The 26,203-nt window shown below is 40.1% G+C and overlaps 1 protein-coding gene across 1 annotated transcript; it reads right to left on the minus strand.

The window, feature by feature from the left end:
* Positions 1–1,256: 1,256 nt before the first annotated feature.
* On the minus strand, positions 1,257–25,346 carry LOC113466249. Its single transcript, XM_026821476.1, has 3 exons — positions 24,939–25,346; positions 22,592–22,680; positions 1,257–2,200 (listed from the first exon to the last, which is right to left on the minus strand). The coding sequence occupies exons 2-3, from the start codon at positions 22,621–22,623 to the stop codon at positions 1,363–1,365; spliced, it is 870 nt and encodes a 289-aa protein (XP_026677277.1). The 5' UTR covers positions 22,624–22,680; positions 24,939–25,346; the 3' UTR covers positions 1,257–1,362.
* Between the last annotated feature and the right edge of the window lie 857 nt (positions 25,347–26,203).

A 26,203-nucleotide genomic window follows, 5' to 3' on the forward strand; every position in this document is an offset into this window, starting at 1 on the left:
AGTTTTGAGCTAATTTTCTCCTGCTGGGGTTTTTTCCAATTTTTATACAAGAGAGGCACCGTTTCCTTGGAAATTAGTTTTTCTACTAAGGAAGTCCGGAAATTACTTGATTTCTGCAGCCAGCGGCAACAGAACGTTGAATCCATCACTTTCTCATGGATCACTGAAGTTAAGCATGCTAGGTAAACATTGGATGTTAGGATTATTGAGATATTGGGAAAATCCTACATTGCTGCAGTGAGTACCAAAGTTACATTTTTACAAATTTCGGGTAGTGTTGTTAAAAATATAGCTACCATTTTTTGACGCACTCGGCAATTTTCGGCCGGAGCCAGGGTCAGCCCCCAGAGGGGTCAACTTTAAAATCTTAAATAGGAACCCCCCCTATGTTGACAATCCGTGTGGGGTTACCTGGACATGTGAATAATTGCAATAATACATAATAGTACATTCGTCTCAGCTTGGCAAAAGATTTTGAATGAGGTCTATAGTTCACAGAACTACTAGTGTATATAATGTTTTAAATTTTAAACACATTTCATTTAAATCGGTACGTATTATAATTGGTAATTATTTATTCACAAATGTTGCATAAAACACAAATATTGACGTGTATCCCTTTCTCACTTAATTCAATACAAATTAATCTAGGTAAATGGGCTTTTAAGCCTCAGTCAAACTGTAGTAACGGAGTTACCTTTAATATGTTGGAGGGTTTCAGCATCCATTATCATTATATTTATCTTCTATAAATTTGTATAGATTACGCCATTTATAAAACAATCAGTGGTTGTCAGTATGCCAAAATTTATCAATCAACTAATGTGTGGTACCTACATATATGTAGCAGCAATCAGTAAGACGGATGAAAGCGCGTGTTAGGTATTTTACGGTGTAAAATTAGTGGAGATGTAAAATTCACAGCTCATGGCGTATACTAAATTACTCAGTTTATGTAATTAAAAAAAAAAAAAACCCTTCTTGAAAAATATTTAAATCTCTCTTAAATATCAGTGAAAATCGAAAATTATAGCTAAAACAAGAATAGAAAATAGCTAAAACAAGGAGTCATTACAGTTTATATTAATGGAGATGTCAAATTATCAAATTGCTCACTTATCAAACGAAAAAATGATCTTTGAATTTAAGGAAATTTCTTTAAATAATAATTACAGGATAGACAGTTGGAGAGGATGGAAGACCACCAACACAGATAGGAGCAAGATCAAGAAATCTTTAGAATAGTGGAACTAGGAAATTAGTAGACAAAAGCCCAGGATGAAAGTAATAAAGATGTTCTAGGCACTGACTTGATTCATAATAATGCATTGATGGATAAAAAAAAAACTCCGATCATCATAGTTACAAGTACCCATGAGGGATTAAACGATGTAAAGTAAAAAGTATTCCACAAAGCCACTTGTCACTTACCCGTCCCGTGTTATCACAAGCGTTGACATCCTCAGAGTCAGTCAAGTTCTCGGTGGCAATCACCTGGTACAAGAGCTCTTCCTCGTTTTCCTTGGCGGCCCGCAACAGCGCCACGGTGTTAAGTCCTGCACCCGGGCCGACGGGGGCGAAACTTTTAACGGTTGCCGGCGAAATATTCGTGTTCCCGGCGGTAACTGAAACGCCCGCACGATGTTCTCTGTTCCGTGGTCGCAAATGAACTGCCAAGTCAAAGCGTACACGACGTTTACCTCCTCCTCTACCCGCTAGTTTAGTTTCCTCTCCGCTCGTTGCTATCGTTTCCCTTCCGCCCGATACTTTAGTTCTCCCTTCACTCGCTGCAAAGGATGGCGCGATGGTTCGCGGTACACCACGCTTCGAGTCTCCCTCCCCTACTTTCCTTTCTCGCACACCCCCTCCTTCCCCCACTCTTCGCTCTCGCACACCCCGTATCTCGCCTATTACCCCTCTCTCGCTTTCATTACCCCTCCGTTCGTGCCCGTCTGTCCTCTTTCTCGCCATTCGCCTTTGACTCGTCGGTTCTTTATTCAATCCCTGAGTTTGTTTTGACAACGAGCACAAAGCGTCAAGTTTGTTTTGATTCTGTATGGCGCGAATGGTGGTGGTAGTGGTTTTGCGTGGTTTATTGTCCAGTGTATGGTAGTCTCTGGACTGAAGAGTGCCGGGTTTGGTTCTACGGATTGAAGATAGAGGAGAAGGTTCTTGATAATCCTCGATGTATTTAGGCCGCCTGGGAACAAACAAGTAAAATGAGTGGATCATGGATAGTTTGATATAGGCACACCTATTTACTATACTTTGATATACAGCATATGGCTCAGAAGTTGAGTGCCAATGTTGTTGACACTATGTGGAGACGCCGGCGCTACTGCAATGGTGTTCTGTTGCTGCGGGCTCCTTCCGTGTCTCGAGTCTCACTGGCTAGCACCGGGGAGATTGTTAGCGCCCTATCCCCACTTAAGGGGTGCCCCGGACTTAGGACCGTGGTGTTGTTCGTGTCAGCCATTGAGATGTGTCCTGGATTTTGGTCCGCTTCGAACTTGTTAGGTTCGCACCCCTCCCTTCCTCAGAGCTACTCATTTTCCTCACGAGGCTGAGTGGGCCCCGCAACAGCCGGTCACGGAATCAATCATTTGGATGATACAAATTTCTTGACCCCGCCGGGAATCGAACCCGGGTCTCCCGCGTGCAGGGCGAGCGCAGTGACCACTACGCCATGGGAGCTGACTACCCGAAATTTCTGCTTCTCATCTTTAGTCGTTCAAAAATTATTCAGGGGTCTCCGGACTTTATAAACACCCTGTATAACTTTCATGTAAATAGGTAGGATACGAGTTTCTAAATTTGTTCGGGTGTGAAACTGTGATTAAAGGGGTGAATTTCATACCGCAATATAAATTGAACAACAAGCAAATAAGATGCTTGATAACTTGAAGGGGGAAGGATAGATTGTGGGACAAAGAGGAAGGATGGACGGAGGGAGGAAGGAAGATAGAGAGAGAGAGAGAGAGAGAGAGAGAGAGAGAGAGAGAGAGAGAGAGAGAGAGAGAGAGAGAGAGAAAACGAGAAAGAGAGAAATGGACGATGAAATTCGAGAAGGAGAATTTATGAAAGGAAGGAGAAGAGTTAGAGAGGGAGAGAAGGAGAAAAAAAGGGGTGAGAAAAAGTAAATACATAGTAAATAGTTTTCTACGTCAAAAGCTTAATAAAATAGGACACGAGTGAAGAGGAAATAAGTAGGTGCGATTTTATATTCGCTGTTCATCCCTCTGGTAATTTTACTAATTTAGTCTACCTCCCCCATCATTTTCTAATTATTTAACCCTACTTGCCTCTCACCCTCCATTTCTTCCTCTCCTTTCCTATTTTTCTCTCTCCCTCTCTTATTCCTCTCTATTTCTTCCCTCTTTCTCCCTCTCATTTCGTCTCTCTCCTTTCCCACCTCTCTCCTCTCCTCTTCCTTCCATCCCCCCAAATTTCTGTCTACCAGTTTCTCCCCACCCCTTTCCGTTTCAATATGACGAAATAATTATCTCTCGTTTACCCTTCAGGCTTTTTTCTACGGTTCCTCTTTCTATCTCTTTCTCCCCTCGCTCTCTCTCCGTTCCTCTTTCCTTCTTTCTATCTCTCCCTACCCTCGCTCTTTCTATCTCTCTCTCCCTCAGTCCCTCCCTCCCTCTCTCGCTCTCTTTCTCTCAAAACTACCACATCGTTAGCAGAGAGGGAGACGATGGTGGGCGTCCTCATTAAAGTTGTGTAAGCAAATGTCATTACTGTCCTCTCCTGGCCAAATAAGTCCATCAAACAGGCATTTCATCAAGAGCCATTAAAATAACATCATCGTTAAAATGGTATACAGGAGGCTTACTACAGGCTCGTTATGTTTGGATCAAGTCAATAAAGGTTAGGGTGAGTCCAGTGTCTTAAGGTGTGCCGACACATATTTTTAAAAAACAATAATTAGGTACTTATAATGCGGCCTCCGGCCGCTGTTTTTTACATTAAGTTATGAGACATAAATGCGGCCTTCGGCCGCTGGCAAGGCCTATTGAGTTGATTTCATTAGTAGATATAAGTACCAACGTACCTATGGGAAAATTTTAAAACAAGATTTAAACATGAAATACCTGTCGAATTGTGACTTACCAGTATGGTAGTTAATTGAAGACTGACTGTTTCCAGTATCTCCTCAGGCCAGCTACTTTCAATATTGCCCGATACTTTAGTTCTCCCTTCACTCGCTGCTAAGGATGGCGCGATGGTTCGCGGTACACCACGCTTCGAGTCTCCCTCCCCTACTTTCCTTTCTCGCACACCCCCTCCTTCCCCTACTCCGCCCGATACTTTAGTTCTCCCTTCACTCGCTGCAAAGGATGGCGCGATGGTTCGCGGTACACCACGCTTCGAGTCTCCCTCCCCTACTTTCCTTTCTCGCACACCCCCTCCTTCCCCTACTCTTCGCTCTCGCACACCCCCTATCTCGCCTATTACCCCTCTCTCGCTTTCATTACCCCTCCGTTCGTGCCCGTCTGTCCTCTTTCTCGCCATTCGCCTTTGACTCGTCGGTTCTTTATTCAATCCTTGAGTTTGTTTTGACAACGAGCACAAAGCGTCAAGTTTGTTTTGATTCTGTATGGCGCGAATGGTGGTGGTGGTGGTGGTGGTGGTTTTGCGTGGTTTATCCTCCAGTGTATGGTAGTCTCTGGACTGAAGAGTGCCGGGTTCGGTTCTACGGATTGAAGATAGAGGAGAAGGTTCTTGATAATCCTCGATGTATTTAGGCCGCCTGGGAACAAACAAGTAAAATGAGTGGATCATGGATAGTTTGATATAGGCACACCTATTTACTATACTTTGATATACAGCATATGGCTCAGAAGTTGAGTGCCAATATTTTTGACACTATGTGGAGACGCCGGCGCTACTGGTACTGGTGTACTGTTGCTGCGGGCTCCTTCCGTGTCTCGAGTCTCACTGGCTAGCACCGGGGAGATTGTTAGCGCCCTATCCTCACTTAAGGGGTGCCCCGGACTTAGGGCCGTGGAATACCACGGCCCTAAGTCCGAACAGTTCGTGTCAGCCATTGAGATGTGTCCTGGATTTTGGTCCGCTTCGAACTTGTTAGGTTCGCACCCCTCCCTTCCTCAGACTAGGTCTGAGCTGAGGCTGTCAGGGAGATCCCCGATCCGCCACCTGGGGAAGCGTCCAATGGGGGATCCAGGTAACCCCACACGGATTGTCAAAATAGGGGGGTTCCTATTTAAGATTTTAAAGTTGAAATTTGTAAAAATGTAAATGAAGTTTCTTTGTGTTATTATGTCACAACTTTGGTACTCACTGCAGCAATGTAGGATTTTCCCAATATCTCAATAATCCTAAAATCCAATGTTTACCTACCATGCTGGCACCGGTCGCTATGCGCCCGAAATTTCTGCTTCTCATCTTTGGTCGTTTAAAAATTATTCAGGGGTCTCCGGACTTTATAAACACCCTGTATAACTTTCATGTAAATAGGTAGGATATACGAGTTTCTAAATTTGTTCGGGTGTGAAACTGTGATTAAAGGGGTGAACTTCATACCGCAATATAAATTGAACAACAAGCAAATAAGATGCTTGATAACTTGAAGGGAGAAGGATAGATTGTGGGACAAATAGGAAGGATGGACGGAGGGAGGAAGGAAGATAGAGAGAGAGAGAGAGAGAGAGAGAGAGAGAGAGAGAGATTGATTGATTGATTGATTGATTGATAATTTTTGCTTTATTTGAAATAATTTACATTTTGACATCTTGTAGTTCTTCCCCTAAGCTACGGTCTAACTTTTAACGGGGAATGTCTCTCATTCCAAATTAATTTTTTTAAAAAATATATATATATACAAATAGAAATATTTAAGCTAAACCTTGATTACATTTATAATCAAATCTAAATCTATTACACATTTTTACCTCAAATTAAAAAATAAATAAATAAATAAACAGAATTCGGTGTAGAAAAACAAACCTACAAATTGTACCTGTACAGAATGACATTTTCTTCCTTACTTTCTACCTTTAACTGAGATCATAATACTTGTGACAATAGAAAGGAAATGTAGATATAATATACATAAATTAAATATTTACTGTCTGATTCTGAAAGGAAATTTATTTTATTCTGTTCTATTCTATACTTTTCTATTCTATTCTATCTTTTAGTATGCTGTCTTTTATTTTTTCCTTAATTTTACATTTATTTTGCTCATCTAGGTAACCCTGACAATATAGATTTAACAGTTTAGGTACATAGTACTTCAGCCTCCTGTCACCATAAGTCTTTGTTTTCGCAAGTGTCCGTCTGAATGCCTGACGTCTTAGCGGGTAAGGTTGATCTGCCAGCCTTCTGAATGTTTCCTTGTAGAAGTTGGAATATATTAGAGTGTATTTTGCCAGCTCTCCAGGTGTTAGACAAGACACGTCAGTACCGTCGAACAAGAGTTTTCTGATTTGCTTCTGTTGGGTGTTCAGTAGGTTCAGGTTGTACTTGGGGGCGTAAGTATATAGGGTGACACCATACCTGAGTACCGAGTCCACGAGGGAGAAATAAATCGTTTTTTTAGTTGTCAAGGGCAGAGCTTGTGCGTTTATTTTATTGAGCTTATATTTAATAATACGCAATTTTTTACAGATATTATTGACATGTTCTTTCATCTGGAATTTGTTGTCAATATATACACCTAGGTACCTGGCTTCTTCTTTGTATTCTATAGTACTGCAAGTACAGGCGGTCTCATAAGTTTTGTTGTATAGACAGATACGTGAGTGACAAACTATTTTGTAGTTGTCCATGTTCATTCTTTGACTTTTGAAACCCAAGACAAGTGCTTCTGTTTTGCTCTCATTTAAAAATATATGATTATTGTAGAAATACTTCTGGAGGTTTATGAAGTCTTTTTGGGCGTTTTGTACCGCTATTTCCGGTTCACTATGGATGGAAACAATACAACTATCGTCCGCAAACATTTTCAAACTTCCAGCCCTTTGTAAATATTGTACATCGTACGTATAAACATTAAACCATGTAGGGGAATTTATCCCTCCTTGAACCGCCCCTTGACGTACAAACAGCTCCCCACTGGTCGCATCTCCAATACGTGTCACCTGTTTTCTTCCTTCCAGGTAATTCTTGAAAATATCATGTGACATTCCTACTTCTTCAAATTTTTTCAATAAAACAGTGTGATCTAAGGTGTCAAAAACAAAGCTCAAATCCAGCAGTAAGACAACAACACATTGCCTTTTATCCAGGGCCGTATTTATTTGATCAGCAAAATCTTGTAATAACGTTATTGTGCTTTTCCCACTCTGGAAGCCGTGCTGAAATTCAGGTAAAATTGAATTTTCTTCTAGGTACTTCTTTGTCAAATTGTTCAGATGTTTTTCAAGCACTTTTTCAATAATCGGGAGATTTCCAACAGGACGATAATTCCTGAGTTCATCAGGTTTGCCCTTCTTGAATAATGGTGTAATACTCGATGTTTTGAGGCCCTGAGGAATGTGCGAATTTTTAATCATAAGATTAACCAGGTGCGTCAGAAGCGGTGTAAACAGAGCTGCATTCCGGACAATATCGCCGTTCCTTATCCCGTCTGATCCTCGTCCCGTCTTCTTCATGTTCTTGATGATTTTAAAAATCTCTTTCTCCGTGGCACTCCTAATTAACAGGCTAGATTTGGTACCAGGCAACTCATGCTCGTTAAACTGAACGTCCAGTTCCGGCCCTGAATTCCTTAGCTTGATGTCTTGAACTTGATTAATAAAATTATTATTAAATGTATTAGAAAGGGAAATAAGATCGTCCAGTCCCGTCTTCTTCATGTTCTTAATGATTTTGAAAATCTCTTTCTCCGTGGCACTCCTAATTAACAGGCTAGATTTGGTACCAGGCAACTCATGCTCGTTAAACTGAACATCCAATTCCGGCCCTGAATTCCTTAGCTTGATGTCTTGAACTTGATTAATAAAATTATTATTAAATGTATTAGAAAGGGAAATAAGATCGTCCGTCTGAAAATAACGTTTTAATTTTATTTCAATAGGTTCTCTTATTTTTCTGTCCATTATTTCGTTAATCAACTTCCAGGTTTTCAACATGTCGCCTTTTGCTTCCAGAAATAATTTATGAATAAATATTCTTCTTTCTTTTTTTATTACATTTGTTGTAATGTTCCTTTGAGTTTTATATTCTTCATAGAACAATCTGTTATTTCTGTTGTTACGCCATCGTTGTAAAAGAAATTTTTTCTTGTCTATTTCAACTTTAACCTTGTAGGTGACCCAAGGTGTTTCTACTTTCTTTTTCTTTTTGACAACTTTTTTGGTCGATTCTTCATAAATTTGAGTGAACTGAGAGGTAATTTTTTCAAGAAGCTCTGTTGGATTTTGGAATTGTTTGAATGATTCCCATTCTGTTTGTTGTATTTTTTCATGTACATATTTATTGTCTATTATGTTTACATACTCATGAACATTTTGCCTTGGAAGAGTACTGTTTTTTCCTGTAATTCTCAGTGACACAAAATAATGATCGAGTCTATTATGTTTACATACTCATGAACGTTTTGCCTTGGAAGAGTACTGTTTTTTCCTGTAATTCTCAGTGACACAAAATAATGATCGGCTACTTTATCGAATATGACTGATGGGTAAGCGATGTAAATGTTACGGTTAATTCTGTAATTGACATGGTCAATGCAGGATGAAGTTGGTACATTGTTTAACAGGGTAAGCGATGTAAATGTTACGGTTAATTCTGTAATTGACATGGTCAATGCAGGATGAAGTTGGTACATTGTTTAACATTTCTTCCCTGGTTGGTTTAGAAATTGAAGGTAATAGAGAGTTATCATATAAAATATTCAAGTATCCAGAGTTTTTACTTGTCCTCTTTAGAGTGCAAATGTTTACATCACCAACCATAATGATATTTTCATTTTTACGACATGCATTTTGAAACCAAAAGTGTAAATCATTTAGGAACGAGTCTAGATTGAGTTTCGGTGGTCTATAAAGTGCAACAATGGTAAATATGTGTTTACGCTGTGGGTGTGTCATTCGTAAGCAAAGATTTTCAGCCTCGTTCAAGTTGTACTGCAGGTTTTCTACGTTCCAAGAGTCTCTGTAAAAGACAATAACACCTCCTCCACTCCTCAGTTTCCGACATTTATTTACTTGTGTGAAGTTCCTCAGTTGATAAGCCGCAGCTTCTTCTTCACGTACATTCACTTCGGTAAGTATGAGTAAGTCCAGATTTGCCATAACTTCTTGTAGTTTAATACATAAAAGGTCCCAATGAACCCTCAGACTTCTGACGTTAATATGCAGCATGGATAGAATATCGTTATCTATAGTTCCACTCCATTCTTCAACATCTTGAAATGTGTTACAGGTAGGTAATATATTTTGGATATTGTTAAGTAAATTTAGGTTTCTAATGTTAACCATATTGTAGTTGTATTTAACTGCTACATTGGTGCTTAATTATTATTAGTAGGCTGGGAATTACAGTTTTCCGAGATCATCCATGCAAGATATTCTCATAGTTTTAGCTTGCTCGGTTTTCTTGAGGAGGATTTTTCCATCCTTAATCCACAAGAACGAGTACTTCTTTTCAATCTTAACCCTGCGAGCCTCGAAGAAAAGTTTCTTATAATACGGGCTTAGTGATTCATTAATCTGGATGAAAGTCCCATCGCTGTTAATAGGAAGATTGGCGTATACTTTGTCTTTTTTAATCTTCGATAGTACCTCATTTCTTACCTCCTGCGATTCAAAGCGTACAGATATTACCGTCTTCTCCACCTTGCTTTCTCCAACTGCCTTGGTAATCTTCTCCACCTTGGTCTTCACAGCGGCTGGGCTAAATCCTGCCTTCTCCAGTACTTTCCCGGTGACGATTTTTGCATCCACTTCCTTGTTCTTGATTCCAGAGATTTCCATCATACATGAAAATTCTTTCTGCGCCGTCTCCTGTATCTGAATCTCCATTCCTCTAAGTCTCGTTCTCAGCTCCTTATTTTCACTCTCACTTTTCTCAAGTCTCCTCTCCATTGCAATCAACTTCTGTTCCAAGCTCTTCACACTGCTCGTTGCTTGCTCCACTTTTTCACCATAGAAGTTCAAGTTGGCTTCAAAATCATCCAGTTTGCTGCTCACTTTCTTCTCGAACATATCCCACTTCTTCGTCATTCCTTCCAGCATTGCGCCGATGTTGGTCTTGTCCACAGCTACATTCTCCTGGGGTGCTCTGGACTTTTCCGCGTCCCTACAAATGGGGCACTTCCATTGAGAGCGCCTAGTCGTGCCCATGGATTTCCATGAAGACGCAGACACAGCACAGCATTCAAAATGATAGCTACGCTGACACCGAGCACAAGTTGTAAAATCGAGTTCGTTTTCCTCATCAGGTAAAACTTTGATACATTTACCACAATTCATTTTGCAATGTTACACTGAACTGAGAGAGCAGAATGAATGACTGATACAAACGGAGGGTCACTGTAGGTACTTATCAATTGATGAGTTAGGTATTATGTAATTGTAACAGGTAGTTATCTTGGTCACTAGAATAAGTTTGATTAATCAATGACCCAATCAGTAATATCGAGATATTCGTTATGACAGTTTCGATTTTAGGTAGGTAGTTCAAATAACTTCGAAAATTGGAAAAGAGAGAGAGGAAACGAAAAAGAGAGAAATGGACGATGAAATTCGAGAAGGAGAATTTATGAAAGGAAGGAGAAGAGTTAGAGAGGGAGAGAGAGAGAGAGAGAGAAGGAGAAAAAAGGGGTGAGAAAAAGTAAATAAATAATAGTAAATAGTTCTCTACGTCAAAAGCTTAATAAATATATAGGACACGAGGGAAGAGGAAAGAAAAGTGAAGAGAGACGAAAGAAAGAGTAAGCAAAAGAAGGAGGAAAGGGGGAGTAAAGAGAAAGGGTAGAACAAATGGAGAAATAAAAATGATAGAGGCAAAGAGAGCGAGCGAAAGCGACAGTGAAAAAGAGATATGAAATAGAGCACGAAGTAAAAAAAAAAGAGAGAGATTTCTAATTATCATTCACAAGCGCGGAAAATATAATCAAAGGCTACAAGGGGAATGTATAAGAGAGAGAGAGAGAGAGAGAGAGAGAGAGAGAGAGAGAGAGAGAGAGAGAGAGAGAGAGAGAGAGAGAGAGAAGTGATGATGAGAGAGAGAGAGAGAGAGAGAGAGAGAGATACAAAAGAGAATGAGAGAGAGATAAACAGAATGAGAGAGAGAGAGATAAAGATAATGAGAGAAAAGGGAGAGAAGTAGAGTAAAGGAGGAGGAGGAGAAGGAGAGTAATAACCAAGGATGTTCAAATGCCATATTGCCATAAAAATATGTAGGTATGTAGTAGGTAGGTACCTAATTCTAAAAATTACAACTTATGATTAAAGTACAAAAAAAATAATAAAATAAAACAAGTAGGTGCGATTTTATATTCGCTGTTCATCCCTCTGGTAATTTTAGTAATTTAGTCTACCTCCCCCATCATTTTCTAATTATTTAACCCTACTTGCCTCTCACCCTCCATTTCTTCCTCTCCTGTCCTATTTTTCTCTCTCCCTCTCTTATTCCTCTCTTTTTCTTCCCTCTTTCTCCCTCTCATTTCCTCTCCCTCTCCTTTCCCACCTCTCTCCTCTCCTCTTCCTTCCATCCCCCCCCCAAATTGTCTACCAGTTTCTCCCCACCCCTTTCCGTTTCAATATGACGAAATAATTATCTCTCGTTTACCCTTCAGGCTTTTTTCTACGGTTCCTCTTTCTATCTCTTTCTCCCCTCGCTCTCTCTCCGTTCCTCTTTCCTTCTTTCTATCTCTCTCTCTCTCTCTCTCTCCCTCTCTTTCTATCTCTCTCTCTCTCTCTCTCTCTCCGTTCCTCTTTCCCTCTGTCTATCTCTCCCTCCCCTCGCTCTTTCTATCTCTCTCTCCCTCAGTCCCCCCTCCCTCTTTCGCTCTCTTTCTCTCAAAACTACCACATCGTTAGCAGAGAGGGAGACGATGGTGGGCGTCCTCATTAAAGTTGTGTAAGCAAATGTCATTACTGTCCTCTCCTGGCCAAATGAGTCCATCAAACAGGCATTTCATCAAGAGCCATTAAAACAACATAATCGTTAAAATGGTACAGGAGGCTTACTACAGGCTCGTTATATTTGGATCAAGTCAATAAAGGTTAGGGTGAGTCCAGTGTCTTAAGGTGTGCCGACACATATGTTAAAAAAAACAATTACTTATAATGCGGCCTCCGGCCGCTGTTTTTTACATTAAGTTATGAGTTATGAGACATAAATGCGGCCTTCGGCCGCTGGCAAGGCCTATTGAGTTGATTTCATTAGTAGATATAAGTACCAACGTACCTAATTTAAAACAAGATGTAAACATGAAATAATTGGAATTTTGAGGAATTTTAAATGTCTATCAAGCGAGACTGTAGTAGGTAATAGAAAGTGAAAATACAGTGAGAGCAAGTGCATATTTTGTATGAACGCCTGGTATTTAATATTGAGTATGCAATAGGCGTAGCTTTTTCGTATGTTTTTAGTCCGTCTTTATTAAATTAGGTACAATAAGGTAGTACCTAATAATAAAAGGTAGGTATAGGGACGGACCATTGTATTCGCCTCGGTGTCGTCTGTCTGTCTGTTCCCATAGAAGGACTTATCCAAAGCTGGTCGACCTATATATCACATTAAAGGTCTTTTTACCAGGAACACGAAAGTGGTGGTGCAAATTTTGTCCAGAAAACCAAAAACTAAAAAAATTGTACCTAATAGAAAGTAAAAATACAGTGAGAGCAAGTGCATATTTTGTATGAACGCCTGATATTTAATATTGAGTATGCAATGTGTGTAGCTTTTTCGTAACTTGTCTGTTTTTTTAGTCCGTCTTTCCTTTACTAAATTACAATAGGTAATAATAAAAGGTATAGGATTAGGGACGGACTATTGTATTCGCTTGATCTTTTGCTCCCTTTATTTGCCTATAGGAGGTATTAAGCTATTTAGTTTTTTAGTTATATTTCATAGGTACCCTACAGGTATAATTTCCAATTCAGAAAGGGTTTGGGTACCTATGGAGAATTTGTTGTCATCGGGAGTTTGATGAACCTAGAGATAAGTGCATGAACATTTTGGTGCAAAGGTTAGATAGCTGAATTTATTTATTTATTTAGTAGGTACATAAAAGTCTTTTTCAAGACTAGGTATATCCCTTAAAACAGCCTTTTCCTTTTCGGGTGTTTAAACTAGGGAGCGCGGCAGCGCTCCGCCCCGCCAAGTCAAAACTGTTGGTCAGCTTAATAGACAGTCAAGGAGAGAACTCAAAATACCCGGAAATTTTGTCAGTCTATTTTTAAGAAAATCTGCCTCGTCTCTGCATGGAATATTTAGATTGCAGGGTAGGTGAAATGTCCCATTTTGATGAAATGGGACATCCGAAAGGTCGCAGTGACAAATGAAATGTGACATGAGCTTTTTTGGTCTACTCCCTGTAACAAAAAGATAATTTTATTTTGGAGTATCAATACTAAAATTTGCCCCATGTTGTATCCATCTCGTATTGTATTGGTAGTTTTTGTTGTATGTAAATTTTGCCTCCTCTATTATAAATTAATAGGTTTAGGTAGGTATATTAGTGTATAGCTGCATTTTCCATTTCCTGTGTCGTATGATTGAACAAATTCCTCCCTTTCTCTAACTTACTCCATGTCTCCCTCCCTCTCTCTCTCTCTCCCTCCCTGTCTCCTCTTCTTTTCCTTTCTCTCTCTTCCTGCTCTCACTCAACTCCATTTATCTCTCTCTCTCCCTTTTTCCTATCTATTTCTTTTCCCTCTCTCCTCTCTCTTCGTAAAGTCTTCGTTTGCCCTCTCTCACCAATCTTTATTTATCGTCTCTTTCTCTCACTTCTTCCTTTCATACTCTCTCTTTCTCTATCCCCCCTCTTTCACACCTCTTTCTTCACTCCCTTCTCTTCTTTATTCTCACTTTCCTGTTTCGCAATACAAATAACCTACTCTCCTTCATCCCTTCCTCCCTTCATCATCCTCTTCCCTCCCTCTTACCTAGTTTCAGTATGCTGTGTCAGAAAATACACTGTGCAGGCAAAGTTCAAAGTCCATCCTTCCCCATTCCCCTCCCTATCCCTCTCTCTATATATCTCCCATAACAAGTACCTCCCTTTCACCCCCTCCCTTAACAAGTACCACCCTCCTATCCCTCCCCCCTTAACAAGTACCGTCAGTATTACAGGAAGTAAAAAAGTTTAACAAGTGGTACCAGGAGCGAGGTGCTGTATAATTCAATACAGGATGTCTCGTAAGCTATGGAACACCGTCCCCATGAGAGACATAAGACACTGAAGATAAGCAAAGTTGAGTGTGGCTTGAATCTGGATGCGAGATGGGCCTGACTCTGCTCGGGAACTTTTTGGTGAAACGGATTTTCTAATGTAGAATTTATACATATCATCATCATATTGCTCAATCAGTGGATTGGTTGGTAGCTCTCCATGATGTTCTGCTTGTAGTTTTCCTCTTCATCCCCGCGTATGACTTGCATCCAGAGTATTTCACCACTTGACTGATGTAGCTTAACCGGGGCCTTCCTCTTCCTTGATCTCCTTGCCTTCTGCCTTCTATGATTTCTGCCTTCTATTATGACTTTGAAATTTCCCTTGCTGCAGAATTAGCAAAGGTTGAGTGTTGAGTGCGGAGGGCATCCACTCGTAAAATTTTGCAGCCAAAACCAAATGTCAGCTCAAAAGCGATCATCCTAGGGCTGATTGAGGGCTGACGAAAAACGTCGACCCCCGTCTAAACACGGAAAAGGGCGAAGAAAAAGTAGAAGACTGTCAACGATTATAATAATTAAATATCATATTTTTTATTTAAAAAGCGATTTAGATTTTGTGGAGACACATCTGTGCACTCAGAAAACCGTTTGTGCAAATTGCAGAATTGTACAAAGCAAACTGTCTGTGCAAAACGCAATAGCAGCATTCTGTTTAACCATCTGGAAATTCTGGAATCAAGTAGGTATAAAAGACGTCGGTATTGTAGTTTTGGAATCAGAAATCAAGTGAACCTTCCTCTAGTTCATAACCTTATCTATATCCAGATACCAGTTTTAACGTTTTGTGAAAATGTTCTCGGCAAAAACCTTGGTGTGTGTTGCAGTTATGGTGGTGTCTTACTTTGCCATCGCCAACGCCAGACTCCAACCAGGAAAGAAGAAGTAAGCCACTTCTGACACCATGTCGAATTGTGACTTACCAGTATGGTAGTTAATTGAAGACTGACTGTTTCCAGTATCTCCTCAGGCCAGCTACTTTCAATATCAATATTAAACTCCTAAGTCAACACCACACAGGCCGATCCCACAATACCTAATTGGAATTTTGAGGAATTTTAAATGTCTATCAAGCGAGACTGTAGTTGTACCTAATAGAAAGTAAAAATACAGTGAGAGCAAGTGCATATTTTGTATGAACGCCTGATATTTAATATTGAGTATGCAATGTGTGTAGCTTTTTCGTAACTTGTCTGTTTTTTTAGTCCGTCTTTCCTTTACTAAATTACAATAGGTAATAATAAAAGGTATAGGATTAGGGACGGACTATTGTATTCGCTTGATCTTTTGCTCCCTTTATTTGCCTATAGGAGGTATTAAGCTATTTAGTTTTTTAGTTATATTTCATAGGTACCCTACAGGTATAATTTCCAATTCAGAAAGGGTTTGGGTACCTATGGAGAATTTGTTGTCATCGGGAGTTTGATGAACCTAGAGATAAGTGCATGAACATTTTGGTGCAAAGGTTAGATAGCTGAATTTATTTATTTATTTAGTAGGTACATAAAAGTCTTTTTCAAGACTAGGTATATCCCTTAAAACAGCCTTTTCCTTTTCGGGTGTTTAAACTAGGGAGCGCGGCAGCGCTCCGCCTCGCCAAGTCAAAACTGTTGGTTAGCTTAATAGACAGTCAAGGAGAAAACTCAAAATACCCGGAAATTTTGTCAGTCTATTTTTAAGAAAATCTGCCTCGTCTCTGCATGGAATATTTAGATTGCAGGGTAGGTGAAATGTCCCATTTTGATGAAATGGGACATCCGAAAGGTCGCAGTGACAAATGAAATGTGACATGAGCTTTTTTGGTCTACTCCCTGTAACAAAAAGATAATTTTATTTTGGAGTATCAATACTAAAATTTGCCCCATGTTGTATCCATCTCGTATTGTATTGGTAGTTTTTGTTGTATGTAAATTTTGCCTCCTCTATTATAAATTAATAGGTTTAGGTAGGTATATTAGTGTATAGCTGCATTTTCCATTTCCTGTGTCGTATGATTGAACAAATTCCTCCCTTTCTCTAACTTACTCCATGTCTCCCTCCCTCTCCCAGGTAGACTTGACGACAGGTACACCTGGGAGGTCGCCAGTTCGTTCCCGCTGACCTTTTTTTGCGCCAGTTCGTTCCCAAATCTGTAAGGGTTCAATACTGAGCTCCATTTATCTCTCTCTCTCCCTTTTTCCTATCTATTTCTTTTCCCTCTCTCCTCTCTCTTCGTAAAGTCTTCGTTTGCCCTCTCTCACCAATCTTTATTTATCGTCTCTTTCTCTCACTTCTTCCTTTCATACTCTCTCTTTCTCTATCCCCCCTCTTTCACACCTCTTTCTTCACTCCCTTCTCTTCTTTATTCTCACTTTCCTGTTTCGCAATACAAATAACCTACTCTCCTTCATCCCTTCCTCCCTTCATCATCCTCTTCCCTCCCTCTTACCTAGTTTCAGTATGCTGTGTCAGAAAATACACTGTGCAGGCAAAATTCAAAGTCCATCCTTCCCCATTCCCCTCCCTATCCCTCTCTCTATATATCTCCCATAACAAGTACCTCCCTTTCACCCCCTCCCTTACTGCTGATAGTGACAGTGCGGGTGGAGGTACTGTCATCTGATCGTAAATCAGCTGGTTCCTTAGATGACCAAGATTAGGAGTCCATCAAACAGGCATTTCATCAAGAGCCATTAAAACAACATAATCGTTAAAATGGTACAGGAGGCTTACTACAGGCTCGTTATATTTGGATCAAGTCAATAAAGGTTAGGGTGAGTCCAGTGTCTTAAGGTGTGCCGACACATATGTTAAAAAAAACAATTACTTATAATGCGGCCTCCGGCCGCTGTTTTTTACATTAAGTTATGAGTTATGAGACATAAATGCGGCCTTCGGCCGCTGGCAAGGCCTATTGAGTTGATTTCATTAGTAGATATAAGTACCAACGTACCTAATTTAAAACAAGATGTAAACATGAAATAATTGGAATTTTGAGGAATTTTAAATGTCTATCAAGCGAGACTGTAGTAGGTAATAGAAAGTGAAAATACAGTGAGAGCAAGTGCATATTTTGTATGAACGCCTGGTATTTAATATTGAGTATGCAATAGGCGTAGCTTTTTCGTATGTTTTTAGTCCGTCTTTATTAAATTAGGTACAATAAGGTAGTACCTAATAATAAAAGGTAGGTATAGGGACGGACCATTGTATTCGCCTCGGTGTCGTCTGTCTGTCTGTTCCCATAGAAGGACTTATCCAAAGCTGGTCGACCTATATATCACATTAAAGGTCTTTTTACCAGGAACACGAAAGTGGTGGTGCAAATTTTGTCCAGAAAACCATAAAGCCAAGACCACTACACTTTGATTTACAAATTATTTCCTTTCAAATTCATAAGAGTTGGGTAATATTCTATGTTAGACGCTCTTAAATTGATTGATTTAATAAACTAATAACTATAATAAATTATTATTTTTCCGTTTCCAAACTTCTGTTTACTTTTCCCTCTTGTCGTAATCCTATTCTCCGTCGTGAAACGTAAAACCAAGACTAGGTATTAACCTAATAAGAAGGGTACCCGTCACAGTGATAGCTATTAAAAATTTCCTCTGCCTCACTAACTACTTCTACATAGGTAGGTACCATCGGATACATTCTGGGAAAGTAAAAAATTACATCAATCTTACCTTCCATCCAATAACAGCTGACGACGATTCCTGCAGACGTTTGATCAATCCCATCATGATTTCGTCCTCCGCATAATCAGCCAATCAATCTGTAAATAGAAAGCTCAGTAGGTAGGTAGATAGCTCAGTAGGTATGTGGGTAGGTAGCTCAGTAGGTATGTAGGTAGTTAGCTCAGTAGGTAGGTACCCAACTCAGTAGGTATGTGGGTAGGTAGCTCAGTAGGTAGGTAGGTAGCTCAGTAGGTATGTGGGTAGGTAGCTCAGTAGGTAGGTAGTTAGCTCAGTAGGTATGTAGGTAGGTAGCTCAGTAGGTAGGTAGCTAGCTCAGTAGGTATGTAGGTAGGTAGCTAGCTCAGTAGGTAGGTAGGTAGCTCAGTAGGTAGGTACCTAGCTCAGTAGGTGTATAGGTAGCTCAGTAGGTATGTAGGTAGGTATGTACTATGTAGGTAAGTAGCTCAGTAGGTATGTAGGTAGATTCCGTCATTAAAAAAGAGAAATATGGGGCAAAAAGTTTTACGACTTCATGTCAAGGGTGCAAGAGTGTAACGTGTGACAAGAACACACCAATCTGTCGTGAAATATTCCTGGGTCCGTGTGGAGAATTTGTTATCATCGGGAGTTTGATGAACCTAGAGATAAGTGCATGAACATTTTGGTGCGAAGATAGCTGGATTTATTTATTTAGTACATAATAGGTACCGCGGGAAAAAAGCAGTTACAAGTCTTTTTCAAGACTAGGTTTATCCATTAAAACAGCCTTTTCCTTTTCGGGTGTTTAAACTAGGGAGCGCGGCAGCGCTCCGCCCCGCCAAGTCAAAACTGTTGGTCAGCTTAATAGACAGTCAAGGAGAGAACTCAAAATACCCGGAAATTTTGTCAGTCTATTTTTAAGAAAATCTGCCTTGTCTCTACATGGAATATTTAGATTGCAGGGTAGGTACCTACCTACCTACTATTCTATTATTTTGATGAAATGGGACATCCAAAAGGTCGCAGTGACAAATGAAATGTGACATGAGCTTTTTTGGTCTACTCCCTGTAACAAAAAGATAATTTTATTTTCGAGTATCAATACTAAAATTTGCCCCATGTTGTATCCATCTCGTATTGTATTGGTAATTTTTATTATGTGTGAATTTTGCCTCCTCTGTTATAAATAGGTTTAGGTAGGTATATTTGTGTATAGCTGCATTTTCCATTTCCTGTGTCGTATGATTGAACAAATTCCTCCCTTTCTCTAACTTACTCCATGTCTCCCTCCCTCTCTCTCTCTCTCCCTCCCTGTCTCCTCTTCTTTTCCTTTCTCTCTCTTCCTGCTCTCACTCAACTCCATTTATCTCTCTCTCTCCCTTTTTCCTATCTATTTCTTTTCCCTCTCTCCTCTCTCTTCGTAAAGTCTTCGTTTGCCCTCTCTCACCAATCTTCATTTATCGTCTCTTTCTCTCACTTCTTCCTTTCATACTCTCTCTTTCTCTATCCCCCTCTTTCACACCTCTTTCTTCACACCCTTCTCTTCTTTATTCTCACTTTCCTGTTTCCCTATACAAATAACCTACTCTCCTTCATCCCTTCCTCCCTTCATCACCCTCTTCCCTCCCTCTTACCTAGTTTCAGTATGCTGTGTCAGAAAATACACTGTGCAGGCAAAGTTCAAAGTCCATCCTTCCCCATTCCCCTCCCTATCCCTCTCTCTATATATCTCCCATAACAAGTACCTCCCTTTCACCCCCTCCCTTAACAAGTACCACCCTCCTATCCCTCCCCCCTTAACAAGTACCGTCAGTATTACAGGAAGTGAAAAAGTTTAACAAGTGGTACCAGGAGCGAGGTGCTGTATAATTCAATACAGGATGTCTCGTAAGCTATGGAACACCGTCCCCATGAGAGACATAAGACACTGATGATAAGCAATGTTGAGTGTGGCTTGAATATGGATGCGAGATGGGCCTGACTCTGCTCGGGAACTTTTTAATGAAACGGATTTTCTAATGTGGAATTTATACATATCATCATCATATTGCTCAATCACTGGATTGGTTGGTAGCTCTCCATGATGTTCTGCTTGTAGTTTTCCTCTTCATCCCCGCGTATGACTTGCATCCGGAGTATTTCACCACTTGACTGATGTAGCTTAACCGGGGCCTTCCTCTTCCTTGATCTCCTTGCCTTCTGCCTTCTATGATTTCTGCCTTCTATGACTTTGAAATTTCCCTTGCTGCAGAATTAGCAAAGGTTGAGTGTTGAGTGCGGAGGGCATCCACTCGTAAAATTTTGCAGCCAAAACCAAATGTCAACTCAAAAGCGATCATCCTAGGGCTGATTGAGGGCTGACAAAAAACATCGACCCCGTCTAAACACGGAAAAGGGCGAAGAAAAAGTAGAAGACTGTCAACGATTATATGTACAACGAATAAATATCATATGTTTGATTTAAAAAGCGATTTAGATTTTGTGGAGACACAAAGCATCTGTGCACACAGAAAACCGTTTGTGCAAATTGCAGAATTGTACAAAGCAAACTGTCTGTGCAAAACGCAATAGCAGCCTTCTGTTTAACCATCTGGAAATTCTGGAGTCAAGTATAAAAGACGTCGGTATTGTAGTTTTGGAATCAGAAATCAAGTGAACCTTCCTCTAGTACTCTAGTTAATAACCTTATCTATATCCAGACACCAGTTTTAACGTTTTGTGAAAATGTTCTCTGCAAAAACCTTGGTGTGTGTTGCAGTTATGGTGGTGTCTTACTTTGCCATCGCCAACGCCAGACTCCAACCAGGAAAGAAGAAGTAAGAAGGAATGAGGCCTACATCAATCAACAGACCCTCTTTGGAAATCTTCCCTTCTGTCAAAATTTCTTACCTCTGTCTCAACGTAATAGGTTTGTTATTTCAAAAAGTATAGGTAACCCACTTTTTTTTCTTGTGAGGGTCATGTTTAAGTTTTCAATAAATCAATATTATAATTTTGTTTGAAATGCAGAGAAAGTTTTTGGTGTTGTTTGTTTTCGACCTACTAACCGAATGAAAGGCACCCAACACCCAACCCATGCAATAGAGAATTTCTATTCTTTGGATTCTGTTCTGAGCGATACTGATTGATGACCATTATTCAGATAATTTTACATTTACACTTTCAAATTTCAGGTATAACCCTTGTGCAAGTAGCCTAAAAGTTGAGGGTGTGATTGGGCGGGGGGAGAGAGCTAAGTAGATCGTACCACTTTCACTAACAGGTACTCGGTACTGGGGCAAACTTTGCAGTTCAGACTTCAGGTGTTTAGAAATTTCTCACCTCTGTCTCAACGTATAATAGGTTTGTTATTTCAAAAAGTATAGGTAACCCACTTTCTTTTCTTGTACGGGTCATGTTTAACTTTTCAATAAATCAATATTATAATTTTGTTTGAAATGCAGAGAAAAATTTTTTGGTGTTGTTTGTTTTCGACCTACTAACCGAATGAAAGGCACCCAACACCCAACCCAATAGAGAATTTCTATTCTTTGGATTGTGTTCTGAGCGATATTGATTGATGACCATTATTCAGATAGTTTTACATTTACACTTTCAAATTTTCTAGTGGTTTATTTAGACTGGCAGCTGAGAAACTGCAAGTGCTGACGGATTAGGTATACCTATCATTTCCATTTAGACAACAAAGACAGTGAACGAACGACGTTATTTCCACCAAGTAGGTACCTACCTATTAGATCGTCTCTTTTTTTGGGTGTATGACACTTCCGCTCAGAATGGACCGAAAACACTTATTTAGACTGGCAGCTCTGCCTTTTAAAAATATGCACTTGCGCCAACAATGGAAAGGGGTCAATCCATTGTTCTTGGTTTTTTCTCTCGAAAATACGGGGTGACCTATTCTGAGGGAAAAAAATAAAACCACAGCACTCGAAAGTCGTGTGATGTTCACACCAGATTTTTTTTGTTAGCCTAGATAAAAATCATCAATTACCTACCAAACGATCAGGTATAACCCTTGTGCAAGTAGCCTAAAAGTTGAGGGTGTGATTGGGGGGCGGGGGAGAGAGCTAAGTAGATCGTACCACTTTCACTAACAGGTACTCGGTACTGGGGCAAACTTTGCAGTTCAGACTTCAGGTGTTTAGATCGTAGTAATAAAAGTTATAGTAAACTATCATCTTTCTTATCTCTGTATTTCTCACTCGATCTCTTCGGGAACAGACAGACAGACAGACCACTACACTTTGATTTACAAATTATTTCCTTTCAAATTCATAAGAGAGTTAGGTAATATTCTATATTAGACTCTCTTAAATTGATTGATTTAATAAACTAATAACTATGATAAATTATTATTTTTCCGTTTCCAAACTTCTGTTTACTTTTCCCTCTTTTCGTAATCCTGTTCTCCGTCGTGAAACGTAAAACCAAGACTAGGTATTAACCTAATAAAAAGGGTAGGTACCCGTCACAGTGATAGCTATTAAAAATTTCCTCTACCTCACTAACTACTTCTACATAGGTAGGTACCATCGGATACATTCTGGGAAAGTAAAAAATTACATCAATCTTACCTTCCATCCAATACAAGCTGACGACGATTCATGCAGAGGTTTGATCAATCCCATCATGATTTTGTCCTCCGCATAATCAGCCAATCAATCTGTAAATAGAAAGCTCAGTAGGTATGTACCCAGCTCAGTAGGTATGTAGGTAGTTAGCTCAGTAGGTATGTACCCAGCTCAGTAGGTAGGTAGGTAGCTCAGTAGGTAGGTACCCAGCTCAGTAGGTATGTAGGTAGGTAGCTCAGTAGGTATGTACCCAGCTCAGTAGGTATGTGGGTAGGTAGCTCAGTAGGTATGTATAGGTAGTTAGCTCAGTAGGTAGGTAGCCAGCTCAGTAGGTATGTGGGTAGGTAGCTCAGTAGGTATGTACCCAGCTCCGTAGGTATGTACTATGTAGGTAGATTTCGTCATTAAAAAAGAGAAATATGGGGCAAAAAGTTTTACGACTTCATGTCAAGGGTGCAAGAGTGTAACGTGTGACAAGAACATTCCATGTATCATAGGTATCAGAGGCAGAACCGTATTCAGGGGGGAAGGCCTAGGGCGGACCCCCGGGCCCTCCCTACTCTATCGGACTCTAGGCCCGTCCCACCGTCCCACATTGAAAACGTAGTCGCTCAACTAAAACAGCCCCGACAGATGGTTGAACCGAAAGATGGTTTGTAGCGCGTAGTCGCCTTGAAAACCAAACCTATAAAAATGTTGGAGAGCCAGCCTAGTTAGCTTAGTTGGTAGTGCGTCTGCCTTGTAAGCGCTAGGCCGCGGGTTCGATTCCCGCCCGGGGCGGATTTTATCCTGATGGGATAATGTTCGTTCTCGGACCGGCTGGCTTTCTCCTATCCTGTCTTCCTTCTCTCTTCGATTTTCGGGACGATAAGACCATAGCAGTTACAGTTCCCTCTGTCAAAACCTCTTAAAAAAAAAAAAAGATGGAGAATCTAAAAATGATAGAGAATCGCAACTACGCTTCCAATATGCGACGAACCTTATTCTTTCTCTAAGCACAGGTAACTATAAGTAAACCAGGAGTTACCAATGGGGGACGGGCAGTCTCCCTTGGACTGCGTGGTAGCCACAAGGAATTTAAACATGGAAGATGCGTGGCGCTGGAATTACCAAGAGGGGGACATGAGAGCTGTTACATTATTGGGGTTTGTATTTTTGGGCCCACTCTCTCCCTAAAATCCAGGATTCGGGCCTGATGATAGGTGTAACATGTATCTTATAGGTGTGTTCCATGTCAGCCCTAGTCAGTAGGGTAATTTATTAAACAGTGGCGATGGGACGATTAAATTGAGTGGTGTCGTAAAACTAGAAAGAGGCGAGACTGAAAACATGTTGATACTTGATATTAGGTCAGCCACTCGCTACCAGGTAGACCGAAAGATGGTTTGTAGCGCGTAGTCGCCTTGAAAACCAAACCTATAAAAATGATAGAGAATCTAAAAAGTGATAGAGAATCGCAACTACGCTTCCAATATGCGACAGGCCTTATTCTTTCTCTAAGCACAGGTAACTATAAGTAAACCAGGAGTTACCAATGGGGGGACGGGCAGTTTCCCTTGGACTGCGTCGTAGACAAGGAATTTAAACATGGAAGATGCGTGGCGCTGGAATTCCCAAAAGGGGGACATGAGAGCTGTTACATTATTGGGGTTTGTATTTTTGGGCCCACTCTCTCCCTAAAATCCAGGATTCGGGCCTGATGATAGGTGTAACATGTATCTTATAGGTGTGTTCCATGTCAGCCCTAGTCAGTAGGGTAATTTATTAAACAGTGGCGATGGGACGATTAAATTGAGTGGTGTCGTAAAACTGGAAAGAGGCGAGACTGAAAACATGTTGATACTTGATATTAGGTCAGCCACTCGCTACCAGGTAGACTTGACGACAGGTACACCTGGGAGGTCACCAGTTCGTTCCCGCTGACCTTTTTTTGCGCCAGTTCGTTCCCAAATCTGTAAGGGTTCAATACTGAGTTCGTTCCCAAATCTGTAAGGGTTCAATACTGAGTTCGTTCCCACCTACCTGAAGTACTAAAAGAAGGAACGAATTCAGTATCGCTTACCTGAGAAAAAAAAGTTTTGGGAACGAACTTTCATAGACATAGGCATGCGTGGTTACATTTTCACGCTGAATCAGTGTTAGGCATAAACATGTAGGCCGTCACGTAGTGTCGTAAGGCTAAAAAAATAGGTTTATCACAGTTTAAACCTTTAAACCTTATGGTTCCGACCATTTTTTTTAATCATCGACGAATTTCACAAATTCAAACTTTCAAAAGAATCTTTAAATTTTTACTTTCCATATTTAAGTAGGTAGAAGAAATAAATAGACAATAGAAATCAAAACTTACCCCAATTCCCAAACAAACATCCAGAATCTTTTAAATGACGATGAGTTTATTAGGTTCCAATGAACCTGTGTGGGAGGTACAGATTATTTATTAGCACAAACACAAGACAAAACTGAAAACAGTTTTCTACGTAGGTAACAACACAACAAATGTTTTAAAATTAAAACACGATTATAAGAAGGCACTTCACACTCGTGAATTTGTGATACCGAAAAACATACTAAGCGCGAAAAAAATGAGTTTTACAATTTTTCTTCTTTCTTTCCAAAACACGTCACGATATGAGAAAAAGTAAAAATGAAAACGAAATGTAGGTAGTAGGTATGAATAGGTACTTGATGTACCATATAATGAATTAAGAGGGTCTTGAGTTCTCTTACCTAGGGGGGTAGATACGGTGTGAATTCTCATTTCTCTTTCTCTTGGGTTGTTGTTTTTTTCTTCTTTCTTTCCGAAACACGTCACGATATGAGAAAAAGTAAAAATGCAAACGAAATGTAGGTAGTAGGTATGAATAGGTACTTGATGTACCTATAATGAATTAAGAGGGTCTTGAGTTCTCTTACCTAGGGGGGTAGATACGGTGTGAATTCTCATTTCTCTTTCTCTTGGGTTGTTGTTGTTGCTGCTGATAGTGACAGTGCGGGTGGAGGTACTGTCATCTGATCGTAAATCAGCTGGTTCCTTAGATGACCAAGATTAGGGACCGTTTAAACGATTTCATTCACACACTTCCCGGTTTCCACGGCTTTATGGATCTCGATTTGTTCTTGGTAAAGAATGTCCCGGAACTGCGAGCCTACCCAAAGGATTTTATGTTCGGCATTGTTAAGATCGTGGCCGGTTTCAAGAATGTGTTGCGCGAAATTTGACTTTTCGGGTTTGTTGTTACGCGCCGCGGGTTTTTAGTCCGTCCTTCCTTTATTAAAATACAATAGTAATAATAAAAGGTATAGGGACGGACTATTGTGTTCACTTCGGTGTCGTCTGAGTGTCTGTCCCCATAGAAGGACTTATCCAAACCTGGTCGACCTAGAATCGGGATTTTGAGAGTTGTGCTTTGTTTTTCATCGTGCTTTGATTCTCAAATACCAATCGAAGTTAAACTTTTTTTTTTAGAGAGATTCTGTTTTTGCCCATGTGAGATTGCTACGAGAGATGAAATTATAAAGGAAAAATTAAACATTGAATTGAATTTATTTCTAATGAAACGTTTTATTAATGCTTTTTCTATGGCAATTTACATGCGTACAGTTTGTAACTAT

Source organism: Diaphorina citri, unplaced genomic scaffold (genome assembly GCF_000475195.1).
Source record: "Diaphorina citri unplaced genomic scaffold, Diaci psyllid genome assembly version 1.1 scaffold234, whole genome shotgun sequence".
Lineage (NCBI taxonomy): Eukaryota > Metazoa > Arthropoda > Insecta > Hemiptera > Psyllidae > Diaphorina > Diaphorina citri.

What these genes read in the sequence shown, in the direction of transcription:
- LOC113466249 (XM_026821476.1), bottom strand. Translation starts at nt 22,623, where the DNA reads ATGAATCGTCGTCAGCTTGTATTGGATGGAAG. An exon ending in CAGCTTGTATTGGATGGAAG is followed by an intron (nt 2,201 to 22,591) that starts GTAAGATTGATG and finishes GTTTGTTCCCAG; the next exon opens with GCGGCCTAAATACATCGAGG.